Source organism: Pseudopodoces humilis, chromosome 28, assembly GCF_049639895.1.
Source record: "Pseudopodoces humilis isolate 2021_Gansu_Grassland_sample_001 chromosome 28, ASM4963989v1, whole genome shotgun sequence".
NCBI lineage: Eukaryota > Metazoa > Chordata > Aves > Passeriformes > Paridae > Pseudopodoces > Pseudopodoces humilis.
In genome coordinates this window covers 1,557,236-1,578,592 of record NC_142227.1, presented here as the reverse complement: position 1 = coordinate 1,578,592, position 21,357 = coordinate 1,557,236, and the positions used below count along the sequence as shown (strand labels likewise).

The following is a 21,357-nucleotide window of genomic DNA, read 5'->3' as shown; positions in this document are numbered from 1 at the left end:
TTTTCCTGGATTTTGGGGTTTATTTTCCTGGGTTTATTTTCCTGGGTTTGGGGTTTGTTTTCCTGGGTTTGGGGTTTGTTTTCCTGGGTTTATTTTCCTGGGTTTGGGGTTGTTTTCCTAGGTTTGGGGTTTGTTTTCCTGGGTTTATTTTCCTGGGTTTGGGGTTGTTTTCCTGGGTTTGGGGTTGTTTTCCTGGGTTTGGGGTTTGTTTTCCTGGGTTTATTTTCCTGGGTTTGGGGTTGTTTTCCTGGGTTTGGGGTTTGTTTACCTAGGTTTGGGGTCTGTGTTTTCCTGGGTTTGGGGTCTGTGTTTTCCTGGGTTTTGGGGTTTGTTTTCCTGGGTTTGGGGTTGTTTTCCTGGCTTTGGGGTTTGTTTTCCTGGGTTTGGGGTCTGTTTTCCTGGGTTTGGGGTTTGTTTTCCTGGGTTTGGGGTCTGTTTTCTTGGGTTTTGGGATCGTTTTTCCTGGGTTTGGGGTTTATTTTCCTGGGAATCCTTTCCCACCCTGTTTTATCCCAAACGGAGCAGAAGGGAATTCCCGCTTGGAGCAGAGGGGAATTCTGGAGCAAAACCCACAGCGGGTGGGCGATTCCCAAAGCCAGGGAAGGGAAGATTTTGGGGCAGCTCTACCCCAAAATCGCAGCCAGGTTTCATCCCAGGCTGAGCCTCTGGGTCTGGATTCCCGGGATGCTGTCCCTGCTGTCACCCCGGGCCTGGAATGTGGCTGGAAGAGGCTTGGGAAAAAAAGCCCAAAAAGCCCCCCAAAAAAGTCCCCAAAAAGCCCCCCAAAAAGTCCCCAAAAAAGCCCCCAAAAAAAGCCCCAAAATAAGCCCCCAAAAAGTCCCCAAACCCCCAAAAAAGCTCCCCAAAAGCCCCACAAAAGCCCAAAAAAAGCCCCAAAAAAGCCCAAAAAAAGCCCCAAAAAGCCCCAAAAGCCCCCAAAAAGCCCCAAAAAAGCCCCAAAAAGCCCTAAAAATGCCCCCAAAAGCCCCCCCAAGCCCCAAAAAAAGCCCCAAGAAGCCCCAAAAAAGCCCCCCAAAAGCCCCAAAAAGTCCTAAAGCCCCAAAAAAGTCCCCAAAAAAGCCCAAAAAATTCCCCAAAAAAGTCCCCAAAAAGCCCCCAAAAAGCCCTAAAAATGCCCCCAAAAGCCCCCCCAAAGCCCCAAAAAAGCCCAAAAAAAGCCCCAAAAAAGTCCCCAAAAGCCCCCAAAAAGCCCTAAAAATGCCCCCAAAAGCCCCCCCAAGCCCCAAAAAAAGCCCCCAAAAAAGCCCCCAAAAAGCCCCAAAAAAGCCCCAAAAAAAGCCCCCAAAAAGCCCCAAAAAAGCCCCAAAAAAAGCCCCAAAAAACCCCAAAAAAATCCCCAAAAAAGCCCCAAAAAAAGCCCCCCAAAGCCCCAAAAAAAGCCCCCCCAAAAAGCCCCCAGAAATCGGGAGCAGCGGGGCAGGCAGCAGGCTGTGGCTGAGCCGACAGTGCCACCTGCTGCCACCAGTTTGGGGACAGGGACAGGGATCCCTGGGATCCTCCGGGATTCTCCCAATGTCCCTGAACCCGCAGGACACGTTTGGGTGGTCGAAAGCGTCCAAAAAAAAAAAAAAAACTCAAAAAAAAAAAAATCTTCAGGATCTCCCCCCAAAAAACACTTAAAAATCCTCAGAAGCCCTCCTAAAAAAAACCTCCAAAAACCTCTTGTAACGCCCCCCCCAAAAAAAACTTTTAATAAAACCCTCAAAAGCGCCCCAAAAAACTCTTCATAATACCAAGAAAACCTTTTATAACCCCCACAAAAAAATCGCTCAAGAAATCCCTCACAAGCCTAAAAAAAAAACCCTCAAAAATCTCGTCACAAATGCTGAAAAATCCCTCATAAACCCCAAAAAAACCCCTCAGAACCCCTAAAAAACCACTCAACCCCCTCCAAAATCCCCTCATAAACACTGAAAAAAATCCCTCATAACCCCCTCAAAATCTCCTCACAATCCCACAAAAAAACCCTCATAAACCCCTTCAAAAACCCCTCATAAACCCCCAAAAAACCCCTCATAAACCCCCAAAAAAACCCTCAGAACCCCTAAAAAACCCCTAAAGAACACCCTAAAAAACCACTCAAACATGCCCTAAAATCACCTCACAAAACCCCCCAAAAAATCTCCTGACAAACCCCGTCAAAAACCCCTCATAAACCCCAAAAAAACCCTCAGAACCCCTAAATAAACCCTCAGAACCCCTAAAAAACCACTCAACCCCCCCCCAAAATCTCACAATCCCTCAAAAATCTCCTGACAAACCCCTTCAAAAACCCCTCACGAACCCCAAAAAAACCCCTAAAAAAACCCCTAAAAAAACCCTAAAAAAACCCCTAAAAAACCACTCAATCCCCCCCAAAAATCTCCTCACAAAACCCCCCAAAAAATCTCCTGACAAACCCCGTCAAAAACCCCTCATAAACCCCAAAAAAACCCCTCAGAACCCCTAAAAAACCCCTAAAAAAAACCCTAAAAAAACCACTTAACCCCCCCCAAAATCTCCTCACAAAACCCCCCCCAAAAATCTCCTCACAAATGCTGAAAAACCTCTCATAAACCCCCCCAAAATCTCCTCACAAAACCCCCCAAAAAATCTCCTCACAAACCCCTTCAAAAACCCCTCATGAACCCCAAAAAAACCCTCAGAACCCCTAAAAAACCCCCCAAAAAAACCCCTAAAAAACCACTTAACCCCCCCCAAAATCTCCTCACAAACCCCCCCCAAAAATCTCCTCACAAATGCTGAAAAACCTCTCATAAACCCCCCCAAAATCTCCTCACAAAACCCCCCAAAAAATCTCCTGACAAACCCCTCCAAAAACCCCTCATGACCCCCAAAAAAACCCATCAGAACCCCTAAAAAAACCTTAAAAAAACCCCTAAAAAACCACTTAACCCCCCCCAAAATCTCCTCACAAATGCTGAAAAATCCCTCATAAAACCCCAAAAATCTCCTCACAAAAACCCCGCAAAAACCTCAAAACCCAATCCCACAAACCCCTCAGAAATCCCCCGGAACGTTCCAGGCCTCGGGACAGGAGAGAAGCCGGAAGTCAGCGGCGTTTTTTATTAAATATACATCCTCTCTTGGCACAAATCTTAAAATAGATATAAACATTATATAACAAAGTGTCTTCACTGCAATAAAATAGAACTCCAGATCCAAGAAAAGCCGTCCAAACCGACAGGGGAAAAGGCAATTAACAGTGTTTGTGCTAATTAGGAGATGCATAGAACGTGCAGGCAGTGAGCGGGGCTGGGATGGCTCGTGGTGGTTTTGGGGGGAAAAAGGGGGAAAAAGGGGAAAAAGGGGGGGAATGGAAAAAAAAGGGGGGGGGAAAGAGGGGGAAAAAGGGGGGGAAAGAGGGGGGAAAAAGGAGGGGAAAGGGGGAGAAAAGGGGAAAAAAGAGGGAAAAGGGGAAAAAGCGGGAGAAAAAGAGGGCAAAGAGGGGGAAAAAGGGGAAAAGGGGGCAAAAAAGGGGAAAAAAGGGGAGAAAAGGGGGAGAAAAGGAGTAAAAAGGAGGAAAAAGGGGGAAAAAGGGGGGAAAGGGGGGAAAAAGGGGGAAAAAAGGGAAAAAAGGAGGAGAAAAGGAGGAAAAAAGGAGGAGAAAAGGAGGAGAAAAGGGAAAAGGGGAAAAAAGGGGAAAAGAGGGGAAAAAAGGGGAAAAAAGGGGAAAAAAGGGGAAAAAAGGGGAAAAAAGGGGAAAAAAGGGGAAAAAAAGGGGAAAAAAGGGGAAAAAAGGGGAAAAAAGGGGAAAAAAAGGGGAAAAAAGGGGAAAAAAGGGGAAAAAAAGGGGAAAAAAGGGGAAAAAAGGGGAAAAAAGGGGAAAAAAGGGGAAAAAAAGGGGAAAAAAGGAGAAAAAAGGGGAAAAAAGGGGGAGAAAGGGGGAAAAAGGGGAAAAAGGGGGAAAAAGGGGGAAAAAGGGGGAAAAAGGGGGAAAAGGGGGGAGAAAAGGGGGAGAAAAGGGGGGAGGAAAAGGGGGGAGAAAAGGGGGGAGAAAAGGGGGGAGAAAAGGAAGCAAAAAGGGGGGGAAAGGGGGAAAAAATAGGGGAGAAAAAGGGGAAAGGGGGAAAAAAGGGGGGAGAAAATGAGGCAAAAAAGGGGAAAAAAAGGAGGGGGAAAATGGGGGGAATCAGCCCCTACCAATGTATAAAGTGAAAATTCCAAACCAGACGAGGAGCTCAAAACCAGCCCGTGGTGCCTGAAAATTCCTGGAGTATCCAGGCTGTGAGGGGAAAAGGTGTTGGAAAACACTAAAAAGCTGCAATTTTGACGTTTTGGGTGCGTTTTTTTTGGACCTGGTTTTCTCGAAGTGCCAGTGCGGGGCTCAAGGTGCAGGAAGAAGCAGGAGGAGGGAAGAGGGAAATAAAAACCAAAAAAGCAAACAAATTTGGTGGTGATGTTTTAAGGGTCTGTGTGAAGGGTGAGTGGGAAATTAAATTTGAGAGGAGTAAAATGAAAAAAATTAGGGAATTGGAGGAAAGGGGGAGAAAAAAAGGGGGGGGGGGAAAGGAAAAACTCCTGTTTTGAGTTGTTTCCTTTCTCAGAGCTCTTCCTGGCCAGCACACCTCAGAAAAAGATCTGGAACGTGTCTGAATCCATGCAGGGAAGAAAAGGGAAGGGAACACTCTGTTTCCCAGTTTCTACATTCAAAAAAAAAAAACCCAAAAAACAAAAAAAAAAAAGGGAAAAAAAAAAAAAGCTTTTTAAACCAACCCAAAGCAGCAACACGCTCTGAGAAACAAAAGCACCAAAACCATCACAGGCTGAATTCAAATTCTGCCCCTGGACAAACACCCAGCCTGCAAAACTTGTGGGAAAATCGGCTGAAATTCTGCTGAATTTAAATCAGGTGCAGCTGCTAATTAAGGAACAACGTTTCAGCACCCCCAGGCTCCTGGAATTCCTGTTTTTCCCGGCTGGGAGGGGACAGGGAAGGGAGAGGACACGGGGACAGAGGCTGGAAGTGCCGCGGGAATTCCTCCCTCTGGATCAGGACAAGAGCAGGATAATCGGCTTCTCCATTGGAGAAAAGAAATCGGGGGCTGAGCGAAGGGAAAGCAGAGCTGAAAGTTTTCCAGCAGCCCAAAAAAAAACCCCCCAAATGACCCAGAATTCGTGGCCATCACCCTCCAGGGCCTCCCAAAACCCCGGGGATCTTTAATTCCCAGGGAAATCAGGGAATGTGCCGCCCTGCTAGGCTCGGGGGCAGAATTCCTGAGGTCAAACCCCAGCTCCAGTCTGCCCCATCCCAGCCCTGGGAATAATTTGTGTCAACACTCCAGTGCCATTCCCACATTCCCTGATTCCTAAGGAAATATTTGGCATCGGGAGCAGGTTCATGCTCCAAAGAAGTGCAAAGACAAAAAAAGAAAGGAGAAGGCTGCTCCTGCCCCCCTTGTGCAATTCCTTCAATTCCCGTTCATCCCATCCGGCTACGACAGCTAAAATACACAACAAGCAGGAAAGGACAGGTTTTAAGTTAAATTTTGGGGTTTTTCCTCACATTATGGACTCTCTGGAAAGGGATTTTCCCACCTCGGTTTGTGTCGATCGCCAGAGGAGTCTGAAGTCTGCTCTGACCTCTGGATTTTAACAGAGGGATGGATCATCCACCAAAAAAAGAAATAAATCTCCATTTCCCTGAAAAAAACTGATTTCAAAGAGGAACGCTGAGAAGTTCTTGAGCACTCCTCGTCCAATTCCAGCTGGAAGCGATTGGCACTGTAGGGTCAACGCTGCGGTGCCCACAAGGACTCAATTCCAAGAGGAATTTTAGGGATAAAACAGCTGAGGGGATGAGTTTGTGAACAGAGGTGACACCACCCACGCAGCAGCTACCAAAGCAGGACATCCAGGAGCTGGGATCAGCTCCCGGGGACAGGTTTTTTTTTGGGGACAGCCCCGGCTGCAGCTGGGTTTGTTCTCACACGGTGCACACAGCAGCCATAACACTGACCAAAACAAATGGGATTTTGAAGGATGTAATGCCTCCTTCCTCAGTGCATCCACACCCCTGGAAAACGCTGCCTCTCTCCAGGGCAGGGCAGCACAGAAGGAAAACACGAACGCAGCTGGGAGCGGATCCAGTTTGGGAATCCAGGCACAGCCCTGGCTCAGCAACAACACACAGAGGAAAATTTCCTTTATGAAAGGGCTCAAAACTCCCCTCCTCTGCTGCCTCCAGTCTTTGGTAATCTCAGAGGGACGCCACAAACGAGGGTGGTTGATGCAGCTCAACCCAAAACCAAGGAAAATTCATGGAAAAACAGCAGGATTCCCAGCCACAGAAAACATTCAGCTTTCGGAACAAGCGTAGTGTCCTGCTCTCACAGGAACCTGGAATTCCCTGCAGACTACACTGGGATATTGCACTTGGCAGGCTGCAGGGAGCTGCAGATCTGCCACTTCCCACATCCAGGGGTTCATTCCCAACAGCTCCGAGCCCCCTCTTCCATCATCCACAGCTTCCATCTGCCCACGGAGAGCCAGGTGAGGAGCCAGGAGCAGCACAGGTGGGGTGGGGAGGCTCCACTCCTGGGGGCAGAGTCCATCAGAGGGATGAGGCAGCTGCTTGGGAGGACTCAGCTCTGCAGGATTGGGAATTTTCCGCTTAGGGAACAGTTAGGCTTCCAAATTAAAAAGTGTAGGGGGAAAAAAAAAATAAAAAATAAAAAATCCAACAACAACAGGAAAAAAAAAAAAAAACCCCACCAAACCAAAACCCAAACGGGCGAGTTCTCAGCTGCAGGAGCACGTGGGAGGCCAGGGAAGAACCAACTGCTCTTTCTACACGCTGGCCACCGAGCCACTACCTCTGCTGCAGCTTGCGGAGCAGGATCTGCGTCAGGTCGAAGGTGGTGAAGCTGATCCCCACGGCGATGGGGCCCTTCACCCAGTTCATGCTGAGCCCTTTGTAGAGCCCTCGCACCAGTCCCTCCTCCCTGACGATCTCCTGCATGGTGAGCAGGATGGAGCTGTAGGTGTGGCCCAGCACGCCGGCAGTCTGCATGCGGCGCCGCACCACGTCCAGCGGGTACGAGGCCGACTGCCCGATGAGGCCGGCGCACGCCCCGAACAGCAGCCGCTCCGGGGGCGAGGGCTGCGCCTTCCCGCTGTGCTCTGCGGGGGACACACACGGGAAACTCCTTGGCATTGACATGGAATTCGAGGGGACAGGCTGTAGGGGCTCCCGAGGTTTTGTTGCGGGGGTTGCGCTCGTCGGTTCCCCACGGTTTGTGTTTCACCCCAGGTAGCACTCCCAAGGTTTTGCTCCCCAGGTTTTGCTCCCCAAGTTTTGCTCCCCAGATTTTGTTCCCAAGGTTTCATTCCCCAGGTTTTGTTCCCGAGGTTTTGTTCCCCAGGCTGAACTCCCAAGGTTTTGTTCCCCAGGTTGCTCTCCTGAGGTTTTGCTCCCCGGATTTTGTTCCCAAGGTTTTGTTCCCCAACTTTTGCTCCCTAGGTTTTGTTCCCGAGGTTTTGTTCCCCAAGGTTTTCCTCCCCAGATTTTGTTTCCCAAGTTTTGTTCCCCAGGTTGCTCTCCCAAGCAAAATCATTAGGAAAGGTCCCCAAATCACTAGAAAAGGTCCCCAAAATCACTAGAAAAGCTCCCACAAAACAAACCCCTGAGTGATGTCACATTTACTGACATGTCACAGGTACAACTCCCGAGGTTTTCCTCCCCAGGTTGCTCTCCCCACGTTTTGCTCCCAACTCGGCGCACAACCCAGTCCTTCTCCACCTGGAAATCCCACTTTTTCTCCTCCACAAGACAGGCACGGCATTTCTGCACTCCTGGTTCACACCCTGCAGACCCCAGAGCGCTCGGACCCCTCCATCCAAACACCTGCCCCAAAACCTCCAGCGTTTTCCCTGTTTTACCTGCGTGGACTTTCTTCAGCGTCTCGTAGGTGAAGAAGCTGAGGCCGGCGTAGGGAATGACGCCCAGGATGGTGGGTGTGAAGCCCCTGTACAAGGTTTTCAGCCCCTCCTCCCGGGAGATCCGGATGAAGACGTGGACAATGCTGCTGTACCTGGCGTGGGGACACGGGGAGAGCAGACCTGCGCTGGTCAGTGGCTGGGATGTTCCCAGCAGGGCTCCCTGATGGATTAACACGTAATTAATTTGGCTCCCAGCTCATCAGGCAGCTCAGAGGGGATTTTAGCTCTCCCACAGCCCTGCTGTGCTGTCCTCTTGGGTTTTCCTGGATCCAGCTGGCTTCCTAAACCGGTCTCCCAGTATCCATCTCCTCCCACATCTGTGCCTCTGGACATTGAACCGCTGCTCAGACCCCAGGGATTTATTCCACCAAAGCAAGAAATGACCCAAAAAATGGCAACAGAGCCACGTGACCTTATAAAAACCCCAAAAAAGTTGTGCATGAGACACTTACATCTCCTTGGGCGTGACAGCCATGCGGGCACGGACCATGTCCAGGGGGTAGGTGACCATGGCAGCCGTGGTGCCAGCCAGGGAGCCGGCAATGAAGCGAGGGAAAGGTGTCAGTGCCCTGAGGTGAGGTGAGAGGAGAGACCAAACGTCACCTGCAGCTGCAAACCCCACAGGGAAAATCCATGGGGAGAAGAGGCTCAGTGTCTGGAGAAGAAGCTCAGGGCTGGGCTGGAGCCTGATGCTTCTCCTGCTCTTTGTTTTGCCTGCCCATTTTCCCAGTGCTGGGAATTGCTCTTTCCAGATGCAGGCCATTTATTGCTCATGTCTGGACATGACAGGGCTGTGTCCTCACAGAATCTGCCCTTCCCTCGGCACCTCAAACCCCATGTCAGGAGGGGCTGGCACTCAGATCTGCCCCTTTGGAACTTCCCCTAAAAGGCTCCACCTTGGAGCTTCCATCTTGGAGCTTCCCTCTCAGAGTTTCCTCTGCCTCAGAGCTTCCCCCTCAGAGCTTCCATCTTGGAGCTTCCATCTTGGAGCTTCCCCCCTCAGAGCTTCCTCCTCAAAGTTTCCCTCTCAGAGCTTCCTCCTCAAAGTTTCCCCCTCACAGCTTCTCCCTCACAGTTTCCCCCTTGGAACCTCCCCCTCAGAGTTTTCCCCTCAGAGCTTCCTCTGCCTCAGAGCTTCCCCCTTGGAGATTCCTCTCCCTCAGAGCTTCTCCCTCACAGCCTTCCCCTTGGAGTTTCTCCCTCAGAACTTCTCCCTCACAGCTTCCCCCTTGGAACCTCCCCCTCAGAGCTTCCCCCTCAGAGTTTCCCCCTCAGAGCTTTCCCCTCAGAGCTTCTCCCTCAGAGCTTTCCCCTCAGAGCTTCCCCCTCAGAGCTTTCCCATCAGAGCTTTCCCCTCAGAGCTTTCCCATCAGAGTTTCCCCCTCAGAGCTTTCCCATCAGAGCTTTCCCATCAGAGCTTTCCCATCAGAGCTTTCCCCTCAGAGCTTTCCCATCAGAGCTTTCCCATCAGAGCTTCTCCCTCACAGCTTTCCCCTCAGATATTCCCCCTCAGATATTCCCCCTCAGAGTTTCCCCCTCAGAGTTTCCCCCTCACAGTTTCCCCCTCACAGTTTCCCCCTCACAGTTTCCCTGCTCCGGCCTCAGCTGGATCCAAGGATCCCAGCAGGATCCCGAGCCCCGCTGCCTCTTACTTTCCCTGGAATCCGTAGTAATTCCCCAGGATCTGCTTGTACTCCTCGTGGGCGCAGAACTGGATGGCGGCGTAGGGGATCACGCGGACCATGGTGGCGGAATTCCCTCTCCAGAGGCTCCAGAAGCCCTCGTTGAGGTAGGTGTGATAAATCAGCCTGTAGGCTTCCTGCGGGGATAAATCAGCCCGTGAGCTTCCTGTGGGGAACAGGGCAAGGGTCAGGGATAACGGGAATGCAGGGTGAGGATGTGACCCCACAGTTTAACCCTTCCCAATCCCCCTTCCCATGGAGCTGATGTGGCTGCCCTGGGGGCTCCGTCACATCCCCGTGCTTTAAAATTCGGTTTGTGGAATAAATGGATGAATTTTTTTCAAGTTAGTTAAAGAAAAACATCAAAACTGCACCGTTCACTTATTTTTCAGAGCGTTTCCATGCCCGGATCCCAGCTTAATTCCAGAATCCGGTGAGGAGAGAGCGAAGCTCTGTGCAAGAGCAAGCCAAGGACAAGGAAGGGTTTTTATATCCCAGCCTGCCTCATTTTCCCTCTCAGGGAAGGCACAATTTGCATAAAACCCCTTCCCAAACCCAAATTCATCTCCTCGGGGCCAGGCAGGAACATTCGGATCACGCACACCAGGGCACGGCAAGCATGGAAAAGCTGGAATGCACGGGGAAAAAGAACTCAGAAAGCCACGGGAGGGATCAGATCCCAGATTTAATTCCCTATAAATGCTGCAACAACTCCTGTGTGCTTGGGGGAAGGAAAGGAGCACTAGAAATGGTCCCAAAATCAGAAGGAAAGGTCCCAAAATCACAAGGAATGGTCCCAAAATCACTACAAAACATCCCAAATCACTAGAAGGTCCCCAAATCACCAGGAAAGATCCCAAATCCACTAAAAAAGGTCCCAAAACCCAAAGCCCTGAGTGATGTCACGTTTATTGTCACATCACAGGTACAGCCTGGAGTTTGAATCCTCCCAGTAATCACTATCCTAATTAATCCCATAATTAACAACACCATTCCCAGCCTTTCCCTCTATGTTTTCATGGAATGCTGCTGATAAATCCCCAAAAACGTGAAATAAAGGCAAACAAAAGAAAAATCAAAGACTTCAGGGCAACAGCAGACAGACATCACCTCACCTTGGCAGAAAATCTTTTTGAAGACACTAAAAATAAAAAGAAAAAAGAAAAAAGATTAGGGCTTGCAAGACATAAAAATAAATATTTGATCCATGAATCCCTAAATAAGGGATAAATAAACAGGTGTTTCGGCCAAAGGGATAAAAATAGAAGGAAAAGAATGAATGCAAGAGGAAATAGAGATTCTTTGTCTTGTAAATGCTCCCATAATTTAGCACAAAAGTCCATTTTTTTCCCCCACCGCCTGTTAGGAAAATTCAGTTTGCGCGGAATAAATGAATAAATAAAAACAATTAATTAAAGAAAAAACATCAAAACTGCACCGTTCACTTATTTTTCAGAGAATTTCCATGCCCAGATCCCAGCCTAATTCCAGAATCCAGCGAGGAGAAGAGTGAAGCTCCACGCAAGAGCGGCTCCATCCGAGCAGAACTCAAATGAACTCCCTGATTTTTTATTATTTTTCTTTTTTTTCCCTTGCATCCATCCAAAGTGACAGCACCTCCTTATCCGTGGAATCCACGAGGCGGGATTTGGGAAGCGGGATTTGTTTGGCAGCTCTGCCAAAAGGGATGGAAAAGCCTGGAAACCTTTTAATGAAACGTGGCTCCAATTAAGGGGCTGCTGCAGCTCCTTCCTCGCTCAGCTGAGACTTTGGGAGCCTCTGGAGTGTATCCAACAATTCCATGCAAATCCACTTTTCCCCACTGCTGCTCCTCTGTGCAATTCCAACGCTTTTGTTTTGGGTTTTTTTTTGTTTTTGTTTTTGTTTTTTGGGTTTTTTTTTAAGGAATAAAACACCTCAATAAACAGAGATGGGTTATCAAGGTGGTTTTACTCCTTTCAAAAGGTTTTTCTTCCTCTGCCACGGGGAAATTTATTGAGTTGTGGGATGGTTTGGGCTGGGAAAGCTCATCCAGTTCCACTTTCCACCATCCCAAGCCTCATTCCTCAGTTTCTAACTCATCACTTTGATGATCCAAAGGTGTTTTCAATTAAAACCCCTAAGGACAGAAAGAGCCTAAAACAATCCATCAGATCCCAAGAAATTGCTGCAATTGGAACATTTTAATCCCATTCCTTTCCAGCCACTGAGATGGGCTGAACCACACAGGGATTTTAAGGAACGTGGCCTGTCCAAATTCCAGGTGATTCCCTGGGTCAGCTGCTGGCTCTGTGCCTTCCCTCTCATCCCTGCTCCCGATATTTCCACCCTGGAATGAACCTGGGTGTGAGTTTTTGGTGGGAAAACCCAAAAATTCAGCTCCCAGGGGCCTCCCTGGTGGATATCCCAGCAATTCCAGAGCTCCTTGCTCTGCCCAGAATGAAAATCACGTGAGTAAAAATCAGTTCTAAATTAAATGTCAGCCAGGGATTAGACTGAGCCCAGTTCAGTTAATCTGGGACGTCACCAGATTTAAAATTCTTGGCTTTTCCCAAATCCACTGAATTAAAGGGCCTGTGCTGTTCCCTTTGGGATAATTGGAGGAATTGCACTGCAACAGATCCCAAAATCCCCAAATCCTGCTGAATTCTCTATTCCAGGCAGAGGAATTTCATTTTCTGCCACAATTCAGGGGCGCAGCAGCTCCAGTGTCTCCTGCCTCCCAGTTTGGGGAGACTTGACACAATTTGGGCATCCAGCCTTCAGCAGGGAACTCCCACAGCCCAATTCCCTCTTCCCAGAGTCTCCACACCTCCTGGAAAAGGAGCTGGATGAGCAGATCGGGAGCTCAAAGGGCTGAAAGTCTAAAAAAATTTGGGGAAAGCCCACAGGACTCACCTTGGAACATGATTTTTGTCCTGTCCAGAGGAGCCACTGCAGTTTTAGCCACAGCCCCAGCCAGTGCCCCAGATATCAGGGAGTTCAGCACTTTCTTCTTCTCCTGGTTATCCTGGAAAAAAAAAAAAAAAAGCATTGGATAGTGGGGGAAAAAAAAATTCAATCCCACAAGGAATAACATTTCACTTTTTCTGCAGAAATTCACCCCAGGGCCAGGATTTGGGTCAAAATGTTTCACTAAATTTCCAGCACAGTGAATTCCTTGAGGCAAAATTCCAATAATTCCTCTTGCATGTGCTGTTTTCCCCCTGTTTTTTCTCCTTCTCCCTCCCCACGATTTAGCCATGGGCAGGAGGGAAGTTTCTGGAAAAGAAGCACCCAAGCCCCATTCCCACATAATTCCCAAGCTCCTGAGGATGAATCCAGGCAGTTTTCCCCCTCTGGTGGGTGGAACGAGAGGGATTTTGCTCTTGGCATTCCTGCCACAGCTCAGATTTATAAAATCAGCATTTTTCTCCCACAGAGAGCCAAAAAAACAAAACAAAAAAAAAGCCACAAAATCCAAGCCCCGTGGAGGTTCTGGAGTGAGAACAAGCCCAGGCTTGATGTGTGAACTTTTGACACTTCATGGATGAGAGGAGCTCACATTTCCCTCGTTTCCAGGACGTTTCCCAAGCCCAGAGTTAATGTTTATGACCCAAAACCCCTGGATCAGCTCAATTCCCGTTCCCAAGCCGTGCCTGGGTGCAAGGGCAGTGGAGCAAAGGTGAGCTCCAGCCCCGGATTTGGGCTAAAGCACAGCAAAGTTCCTTTCTCCAGGGATTCCAACCAGCCCAGGAAAGCCTGGATTGGTGGCCCTGGCACAACCCTGGGTTGGGAATGTCTGGATCCCCTCGGAGGGACTCATTCCATGGATCATGGAAATGCTGGTGGCTTTTGGGAGCCCAGAGCTCAAATCCCAGACTGGTTTGGGTTGGAAAGATCTTAAAATTCACCCCATTCCATGGGCAGGGACATCTTCCACCATCCCAGGCTGCTCCAAGCTGGCCCTTGGACACTTCCAGGGATCCAGGGGCAGCCACAGCTGCTCTGGGAATTCCATCCCAGCCCCTCTCCACCTTCCCAATATCCCACCCAAATTCCCCTGTTCCAGTTTGAAGCCATTCCCCGTGTCCTGTCCCTCCATCCCTCATCCCAAATATCTCTCTGTGTTTCTTGTGGCTCCCTCAGGCACTGCAAAGTCACAATTAGGTGACCCTGGAGCCTTTCCAGGCTGGACAATCCCAATTTTCCCAGCTTCTCCATCCCTCTGATCATCCTGGAGCCTCCTCTGGACTCGCCCCAACATCTCCACGTCCTTCCAGTGCTGGATGCAGAATTCCAGGTGGGATCCCAGCTGAGCAGGGCAGAATTTTCTCCCTGGAGCTGCTCTGGATTCCCAGCCCGGCTCCTGCTCTCACCTCTGCCGGAATTCGGGCCGTGACGGGCTCCACATCCCTCTGGAATTCCACTGGACCTTCTCTCACACCATTACCCATACCAGTCACACTTCCACGGGGGCAGGAGAGCTACAGCTCCTAAACACAACCCAAAAAACAAAGGAGAAACGTCAAAAGTGGGAAATATCGCGGTGATAAAGCGCAGGGAAGTGCCATTTTCAGCAGGAAAACCCTCTCCCAATTCCCAGGAAAATGGCATTTCCAGGTTCCTGGTGCCATTTCCTTCCTTTGAGGTGTAAATGGATTTAAATGGATTTTTTTTGGGGGATTAAGATGAAAACTGTGCCCTTTTCACCCCACACAGAACTCAGCTGCACTAACACCAAAATATCCATCGTTTCCAGGGAAAAAGAGCACATCCTGCCCTCCCCCAGCGAGGATTTTGGGATTGGAGGATTTTGGCTATTTGGGATTGCTGAGCAACGAGATACTGGAGAAAGAAGGTGGAAATTTAAAACCCTATGGAAAAGGGGGGGAAAAAATAGTCCCAGGAATGAGTGCCCAAGGCCAGCCACGAGCCAGTGGGGGTTATTTTTGGGAAGAGAGGGATCCAGTGCCTCACACGTGCCACAAAGGCCACTCTGGGATTTATTCTGGTGCCTTTCAGGACTCCCTTTCCTCCCAGGGCGGTTTGCACAGGATTTTCCTGCTCTGAGATGTCCCAAACCCACCCTCTGAGAGGAAAGGTCGGCCTGACCTTGGCTGCAGAGCGTGGATGAAGAAATAATTCTGTTGAAATGGAATAATTCCCTTTTTTTTTTTTTTTTTAGCTCTGACTTTCTGATATTTCTGCTTTTTCAGCCTGAAAAAAATATTTTTCAGAATATTTTCAGGAATATTCAGGACTGGAATTGTGAAAACCCTGAGGTGGCTCAGGGAAGTGGCCCTGGAGCTGCTCACAGGGGGGCTCTGCAAGGACAAAAAAATCACTTTTCTAAGCCACAAAGCTGCTCCAACAGCCTCACTCCGGAAGGTTAAACCTTTCAAGGAATGTTTTATTAGGAAATGAGAATTCCTCAATTCAGTTCCCTCCTGCTCCCTCTGATGCCTGCGAAACCTCGGGCACAACGTTCTGCTCACGTGGAAAAATAAAATAGAATAAATAATAATTTCCAGCCTTTTTTTTTTCCCCTTTTTTGAACAATCTCAGGTACTTTATGCTTGTCAGCACCTTTCAGACTTGCTGAGCTGCTTTTTTTTCCCCCTCATAAATTAATGCCAGCCCTCATTTCCCAAGCCTGGCTGGCTGCAGGTTTTAAACACAACTCGGGCGTGACCAATTTGGGATGGAGGAGCCTCATCCTCGCTCCAGAGGGGGAAAAACACACCTGGAAACCTTGGATCATCCCAGAATTAAAGATGGGATGGGCTGGGAAGGACTTTTAGGATCACCTGGATCATCCCAGAATTAAAGATGGATTGGGAAGGACTTTTAGGATCACCTGGATCATCCCAGAATTAAAGATGGATTGGGAAGGACTTTTAGGATCACCTGGATCATCCCAGAATTAAAGATGGATTGGGAAGGACTTTTAGGATCACCTGGATCATCCCAGAATTAAAGATGGGATGGGTTGGGAAGGACTTTTAGGATCATCTCATCCCACCCCACACCTTCCACCACCTCCTGTTGCTCCAGGCTGGCCTTGGGTGCTTCCAAGGCTTCTCTGGGAATTCCATGGCCACCAAAATTCCTTCACACAGCCGGGAATCCCTTCCCAAGATCCCACCCACATTCCCCTTTTCCAGTCTGAAGCCGTCCCCCATTTTTTCCAGGCCCTTGGAAATTGCCTCCCTCCACCTTTTTTGTCGTCCCCCTCAGGCCTTGAGGCCACCCCAAAGCTCCCCCTTCCTTCCCAAAACTTTGGGAAAACACAAATCCAGCAATTCCCAAATTCCTGAGGGTGTTTTGGGAGCTTGGGGAGGGCTAACTCCAGGTTTTAGTGGGATATAACACCTGACACAACCTGCAAGTTCCCTCACGTCAGACCAAAAACTCCCACAAGCGTCAAGAGCGGAGACGATCCCTAATTATTCTGCGCTTGAAGAACGCAGTTAATTACTCCTAATTATTACTTCTAATGACCTGCAGTCATTTCCTTCCCTTCTCATCCCTCCTTATCTCACAGGCCTGGAAAACGGCATTGTAAAATTCCCTTTTTCTTCCAAAGTGTGAAGGAAATCACAGGTGGGGATGTTATCCCTGCCCTGCCTGCAATAAAGGAATGTAGGTCACAATATCAGATTTATCTCTGCCAAAAATAGCTCTCCTTCCTCCCCCCCACCATGAAAAATAGAAATTGTGCTAAAGGGCTTAGGAATGCAAAACGCAGCTTTCTTTTAAATATATAAATATAAAAATATAGATATAAAAATAAATATATAGGTAAAAATATAGGAAAATAAATTATATATAAAAATATATATTAATACATTTATATTAATATATTTATATATTAATAATATATTTAATATAGTATTAATATATAATTAATATATTAATATATTATATATTTACATATTAATACACAGTATTATATAATATATATTAAATATATATTAATTATATATATAAATGTATATTAAAATATAAAATAATAATGTAGTATGTCATATATATAGATATACAAAATATATATTATATATAATTAAGTCTATAATTATATATATGATTTTATATATATGTCTATTATATATATATGTCTATAATTATATATAATTATACATAATCTAAATATAATAATATAAAAGAGAGGCCTGAAAGGAATTTTGCCAAATTAAAGTGATTATTACATTATTAAATTATTTATATATAGTTTATATATAAAGTATATATATAAATATATATATATAAAAACATAATATATATAAATATAAAAATATAAAAAATATATAGTATATACATAAATATATAAAATATATATAGTATATATAAATATATAAAAAAAATATATAGTATATATATAAATATATATATAAAATTTATATATATAGTATATATATAAATAAATATACTATTTTATATTAAGTTATTAAGGCTGGACTTATTTTTTGCATAAAGATGAGATCTATTTACTCCACAATATTTCTTTTTATCCTGTTTAGACGCATTCCTTATTTATTTTTAGTGCCCACTGCCCTGAGCCTACAAACACCTGTTTATACACTCAATTTTACACATCAAACCTGCCCTCAACACGCAGGACGCAAAAATAGCATTCATTTATTTATTATTTTTGTTCCCTTTTGCTGGCCTCAAAGCTGGATTTTATTTTGGATTCGGGCTGGATTCTGATGTCAGCAGGTTATTTTGACCAATAATTCACACTGGAACCACAGAAAACAAAATTTATCTTAAAATTCAGCTTGAATTTCAAGTTCTGGTGTCAATTTGCAGCGCCTGGCTATTAAAAACCAGCCATTATTTTGCATCTACATCAACCTGACTCAATTCTTAAATAACCCAGCAAAAACCACGTGGAGCAGCTGGATAGTTTTGTTAAATCCCTGTATTTTGGATCTGTCCCCACACAGTCATTCCATTTGTGTTTACAAAGCCAGAAAAAAAATAAAAAGAAATAAAAAAAACCTCCAAAAACTGGGGATTAAATGTGGTTTTGTTTTTTTTTTCCTAACCCACTGCTGGGTTATTTTTATAGGAGTTACACAAGTCCCTGTCACACATCTGGATCCGGCAAAACAAATCATTCCCTGAGGAATAAAGAGGGAAAAATCACTGGAAAAGGAGATTTTGGGAGTTAAGGGTCGATGAGTAACAGACTCTGTGGGTTTTTTTTACACCAAAATTCAGGAGTATTTATTGAAAGTACAAAAAAATTCACTCCACACTCAGATCCAGAATGGAAGTCAGCCACGGATTAAAGATTATTCCCCAAATTGGGAAAATTGGGAAACTCCCTCTTTGGAATATCTGAAATTATTTTAAAATCATTAATTGCTCAGCAGAAGGGCCAATGAGTTTCCGGGAGCAGCATCTCAAATGAAGAAATAAACCCAAATTGGGGTAGGAACAATTAAAAATTAAATGAAATTAAAAGAATTTAAAATGGTGCTGAAGGTTTGGGGATTAGCCAGCAATTCCACAAATCCAAATTTTAAATTTCATGGAAAAGTTTGGCTTCGCAACCTGCCCGAAATTCCTATTTTCTGTATTTTTCCCAGCTCAGATCAACAGCAAACTCCAGCAGGAAGAAGAGGCTTGAAATATGAGAAAAAGGGAGGGATTTGTGTTTTTTTAAGGTTTTTCCAACCCAAACCATGGCAGGATTCTGGGAATGGGGGCTGGAGTCAGGCTCTGCTCCCAGGGATGGGACAGGAGCAGAGGGAACAGCCTCAGCTTGTGCCAGGGGAGGTTTAAATCAGATTTTTAGGGAAAATTTCTTCATGGAAAAGCTTGGCTGGAATCCTCATCCCTGGAGGGATTTAACAGCACTGTGGATGTGGAATTTGGGGATCTGAATCCTAAAAATTAGGACTTGATCCCAATTCTGTGCTCTCTGAAATGGTGTGATTCCTAAACAAATGTGAATTTCAACCTGTCCCGAAGCTGTGAAAGATTTCTCTTGCAGAAAGATTTGTCCCAGCGGGGACAGACAAACTGCAAAGCAAACAATCCCCTATTTGCTGAGAAATATTTGCTTTTTCCCCCTGGAAAATGCCAGGAGCACGGGAATGGCAAAGCCATTGATGCCCAAAAAAATTCGGTGTACTCGAAAAATAAACAGGAGGAATTTAGTCTGAGGAGAGAAAAGACAGAGAGGGGAAACTTAAAAGGACTTTTCAATTCAATAATTCAAAAATTCAATTCAATAATTGGGAATTATAACAAACAAATCCCACACTCAGCTCACTGAACACAGGCGTGGATGGAGCCATGATTCCCATTTAATTTACTTAAATCCCCTTTCACAACTCCCATTTTTTTGCTGGTTTTTTTTTTGGATTTGATTATGTCATTAACGCCACTAATGAAAGCACACGATGAAATTAGGAAGGAACAAAACCCTGCAGGAATTTTCACACCTTTCCCTGGCAGGCTGAGCCGCTCCAGCACCAGGGGAAGTTGCTCAATTAAATTTCCCTCGATATTTATCTGAGACTGCTGCAAAAACAGCCTGGAAAATCATGGAAAATCTGGGAAAAAAAAGGGTTGGAATGCTGGGAATGGGATGGACTCTCCCCTTGGGGTCCAGCTCTGCCTTCCAGTCTGATTAAGCTGTTAAAAATCAACCCCAAGGCATCAGCTGGGAACAGCTCAGGGCTCCTCTGCCCTCCAAGAACAGTCAGAAACAATTTTTGCCTATAAAAATCACTAAATTACAATATCTGGAAGAGCTTAATTTTTATAAGTTTAAAATTTTTGTAAGTCTAAAATTTTTGAAGCTTAAAATTTTTATAATTTTAAAATTTTTGAAGCTTAAAATTTTTGAAGCTTAAAATTTTTCAAGCTTAAATTTTTTCAAGCTTAATATTTTTCAAGCTTAATATTTTTCAAGCTTAATATTTTTCAAGCTTAATATTTTTCAAGCTTATAGTTTTTATAAGTTTAAAATTTTTGAAGCTTAAAATTTTTATGTTCACTTTTTTAATGTCACTTCATTTTTTTCTTACATTAGTTCAATTTTTTCACGTTAGCTCAATTTGAGTCAGTTCACTGTTTTAAGTCAGCTCGTTTTTAAAAAGTTTTGAAGTCGGTTCAACTTTTTTAAAGTCAGTTCAACACTTTTAGAGTCAGTTCAACACTTTTAGAGTCACTTCAACTTTTTTAGAGTCACTTCAACACTTTTAAACTCCATTTTTTTAGGTGTACTTTGCTCTGAAGCACAATAAGAAGCTGCTCCTGCCCCCTTCCCTGGCACAACTCAGCCCTCCCAATAAAACTGAATAAAAACTTCAATTCCTGGCCTGGTTTTGGAGGTTCTGCCCTAAAACTGAGGCCACTGGGAAATGGCTGAGCTGAAGCTCCCAGAGCAGCCAATTATTCTGATTATTCCAAGGGAGATGGGAAGCAGCAGAGGGAATCCTGGCAAGGGAAAACAGAGCTGAGTTTTTCAGCCACAAACTGAAGAGCAGCTCTTATCTGCAAGCAGCTTTATCTCAGGGAGGCCACAGCTCCTCGGGCAGGGAACAATCCCTTTCCTTTTCCAAGAAAACAAAAACCCACCCTGCAACCCCTCCCTGAGCTCCAAAAAGTTTTGTTTTGTTTTGTTTTGTTTTCCAAAGAAGCGGTAAAATATAATCAAATCGTGCTTTTCCCATGGTGTGCTGAGCTGGATGTCACCAAAGCCACACAAAGGGACAAATCCCAGCACAGGGGGATTTTTAAAACGGGATTATTTGGAATATAAGCAGCCCTCAGTCCACACAACTTTGCCAGGAGCTACTTCAGCACATAATGAGTGACTACAAGAACGGCTCTGAACTCCCCCAGCAGTTTAAAATCGCCTCTAAAAAACACAAAAAAAAAAAAATTGAAAGGGAAAGAGGAATTCAAAGCTTCCATGGTGAAGCAGAAGGAGCCCACAAGTGTGCCAAGGAAATGCCATTTCCTCAGGGAAGCGTTTTCCACCCTGCCCCCTGCTCCCTCTGCACTAATTCTGGTGGGATTTGAAGTTAACCATCACCTCTGCTCGGCCACAGCGCTGCACATTTCGGGTCAATTTGATTATTTTCTGGAAAATCAGGCCTCACAGCAGCCAGAGCTTCATCTCTGACTGCGCAGCAACAACAAAATAGGGGATTTAAAGCACAACTAAAGGAAAGAACTCCTCCAAGCCTCATTTATTTGGTGACCTTGAGGGAGCTGTTTGCACTGCAGCTCACCTTTCCACTCAAGGCTGAACAAAATACCCTTTTCCAAGGATTTCCTTTACCAGGAATCCTCCTGGATCACCTGGAAAACCCAGGTGAAGAATCAGTATTATTTTCACACAAACCCGAGTAAATCTTCTTCTGAGCAGCAGCAAAGTGACTCAAAAAAATAAAATTACTTCTGGTTCCTGTGGGTGGTTTTGTTTTAATTTTTTCTTTCTTCTCTGACAGCAAACCTGTCTGACCTGTACCAAGCCCATCACACACTCAGGGCTGAGGTTTGAGTTTTGTGCCACCTCCTAAAGCCAAGTTTGACACACCAAAAACACCTGGAGCCCGTGGCAAGGCAGGGCAGCAGCTGCAGGTCAAGCAAAGTGAAATTCTTGCAGCTCCTGGGGTTGCCAAATTCCCTTGTCTGGAGCAGCCAGAGGATTCCTGCTGAAATCCAACACCCAGGACAGCCCTAGTTCCCGCCTTTCCTCAGC

General features: G+C 46.0%; 1 protein-coding gene across 2 annotated transcripts; it reads right to left on the bottom strand.

Moving 5' to 3' along the window:
- Positions 1–4,023: 4,023 nt before the first annotated feature.
- On the bottom strand, positions 4,024–14,125 carry SLC25A42 (solute carrier family 25 member 42). Of its 2 annotated transcripts, none has more exons than XM_088067850.1 (7): positions 14,003–14,125; positions 12,543–12,654; positions 10,760–10,785; positions 9,615–9,781; positions 8,415–8,531; positions 7,903–8,082; positions 4,024–7,143 (listed from the first exon to the last, which is right to left on the bottom strand). In XM_088067850.1, exons 1-7 carry the CDS (start codon positions 14,078–14,080, stop codon positions 6,606–6,608), a joined length of 1,218 nt encoding a protein of 405 aa, XP_087923976.1. In that variant the 5' UTR covers positions 14,081–14,125; the 3' UTR covers positions 4,024–6,605. The 2 variants fall into 2 exon arrangements, with proteins under 2 accessions (XP_087923976.1, XP_005531752.1); XM_005531695.3 differs by having other exon boundaries at positions 6,693–7,143; positions 7,903–8,054.
- Positions 14,126–21,357: the final 7,232 nt, after the last annotated feature.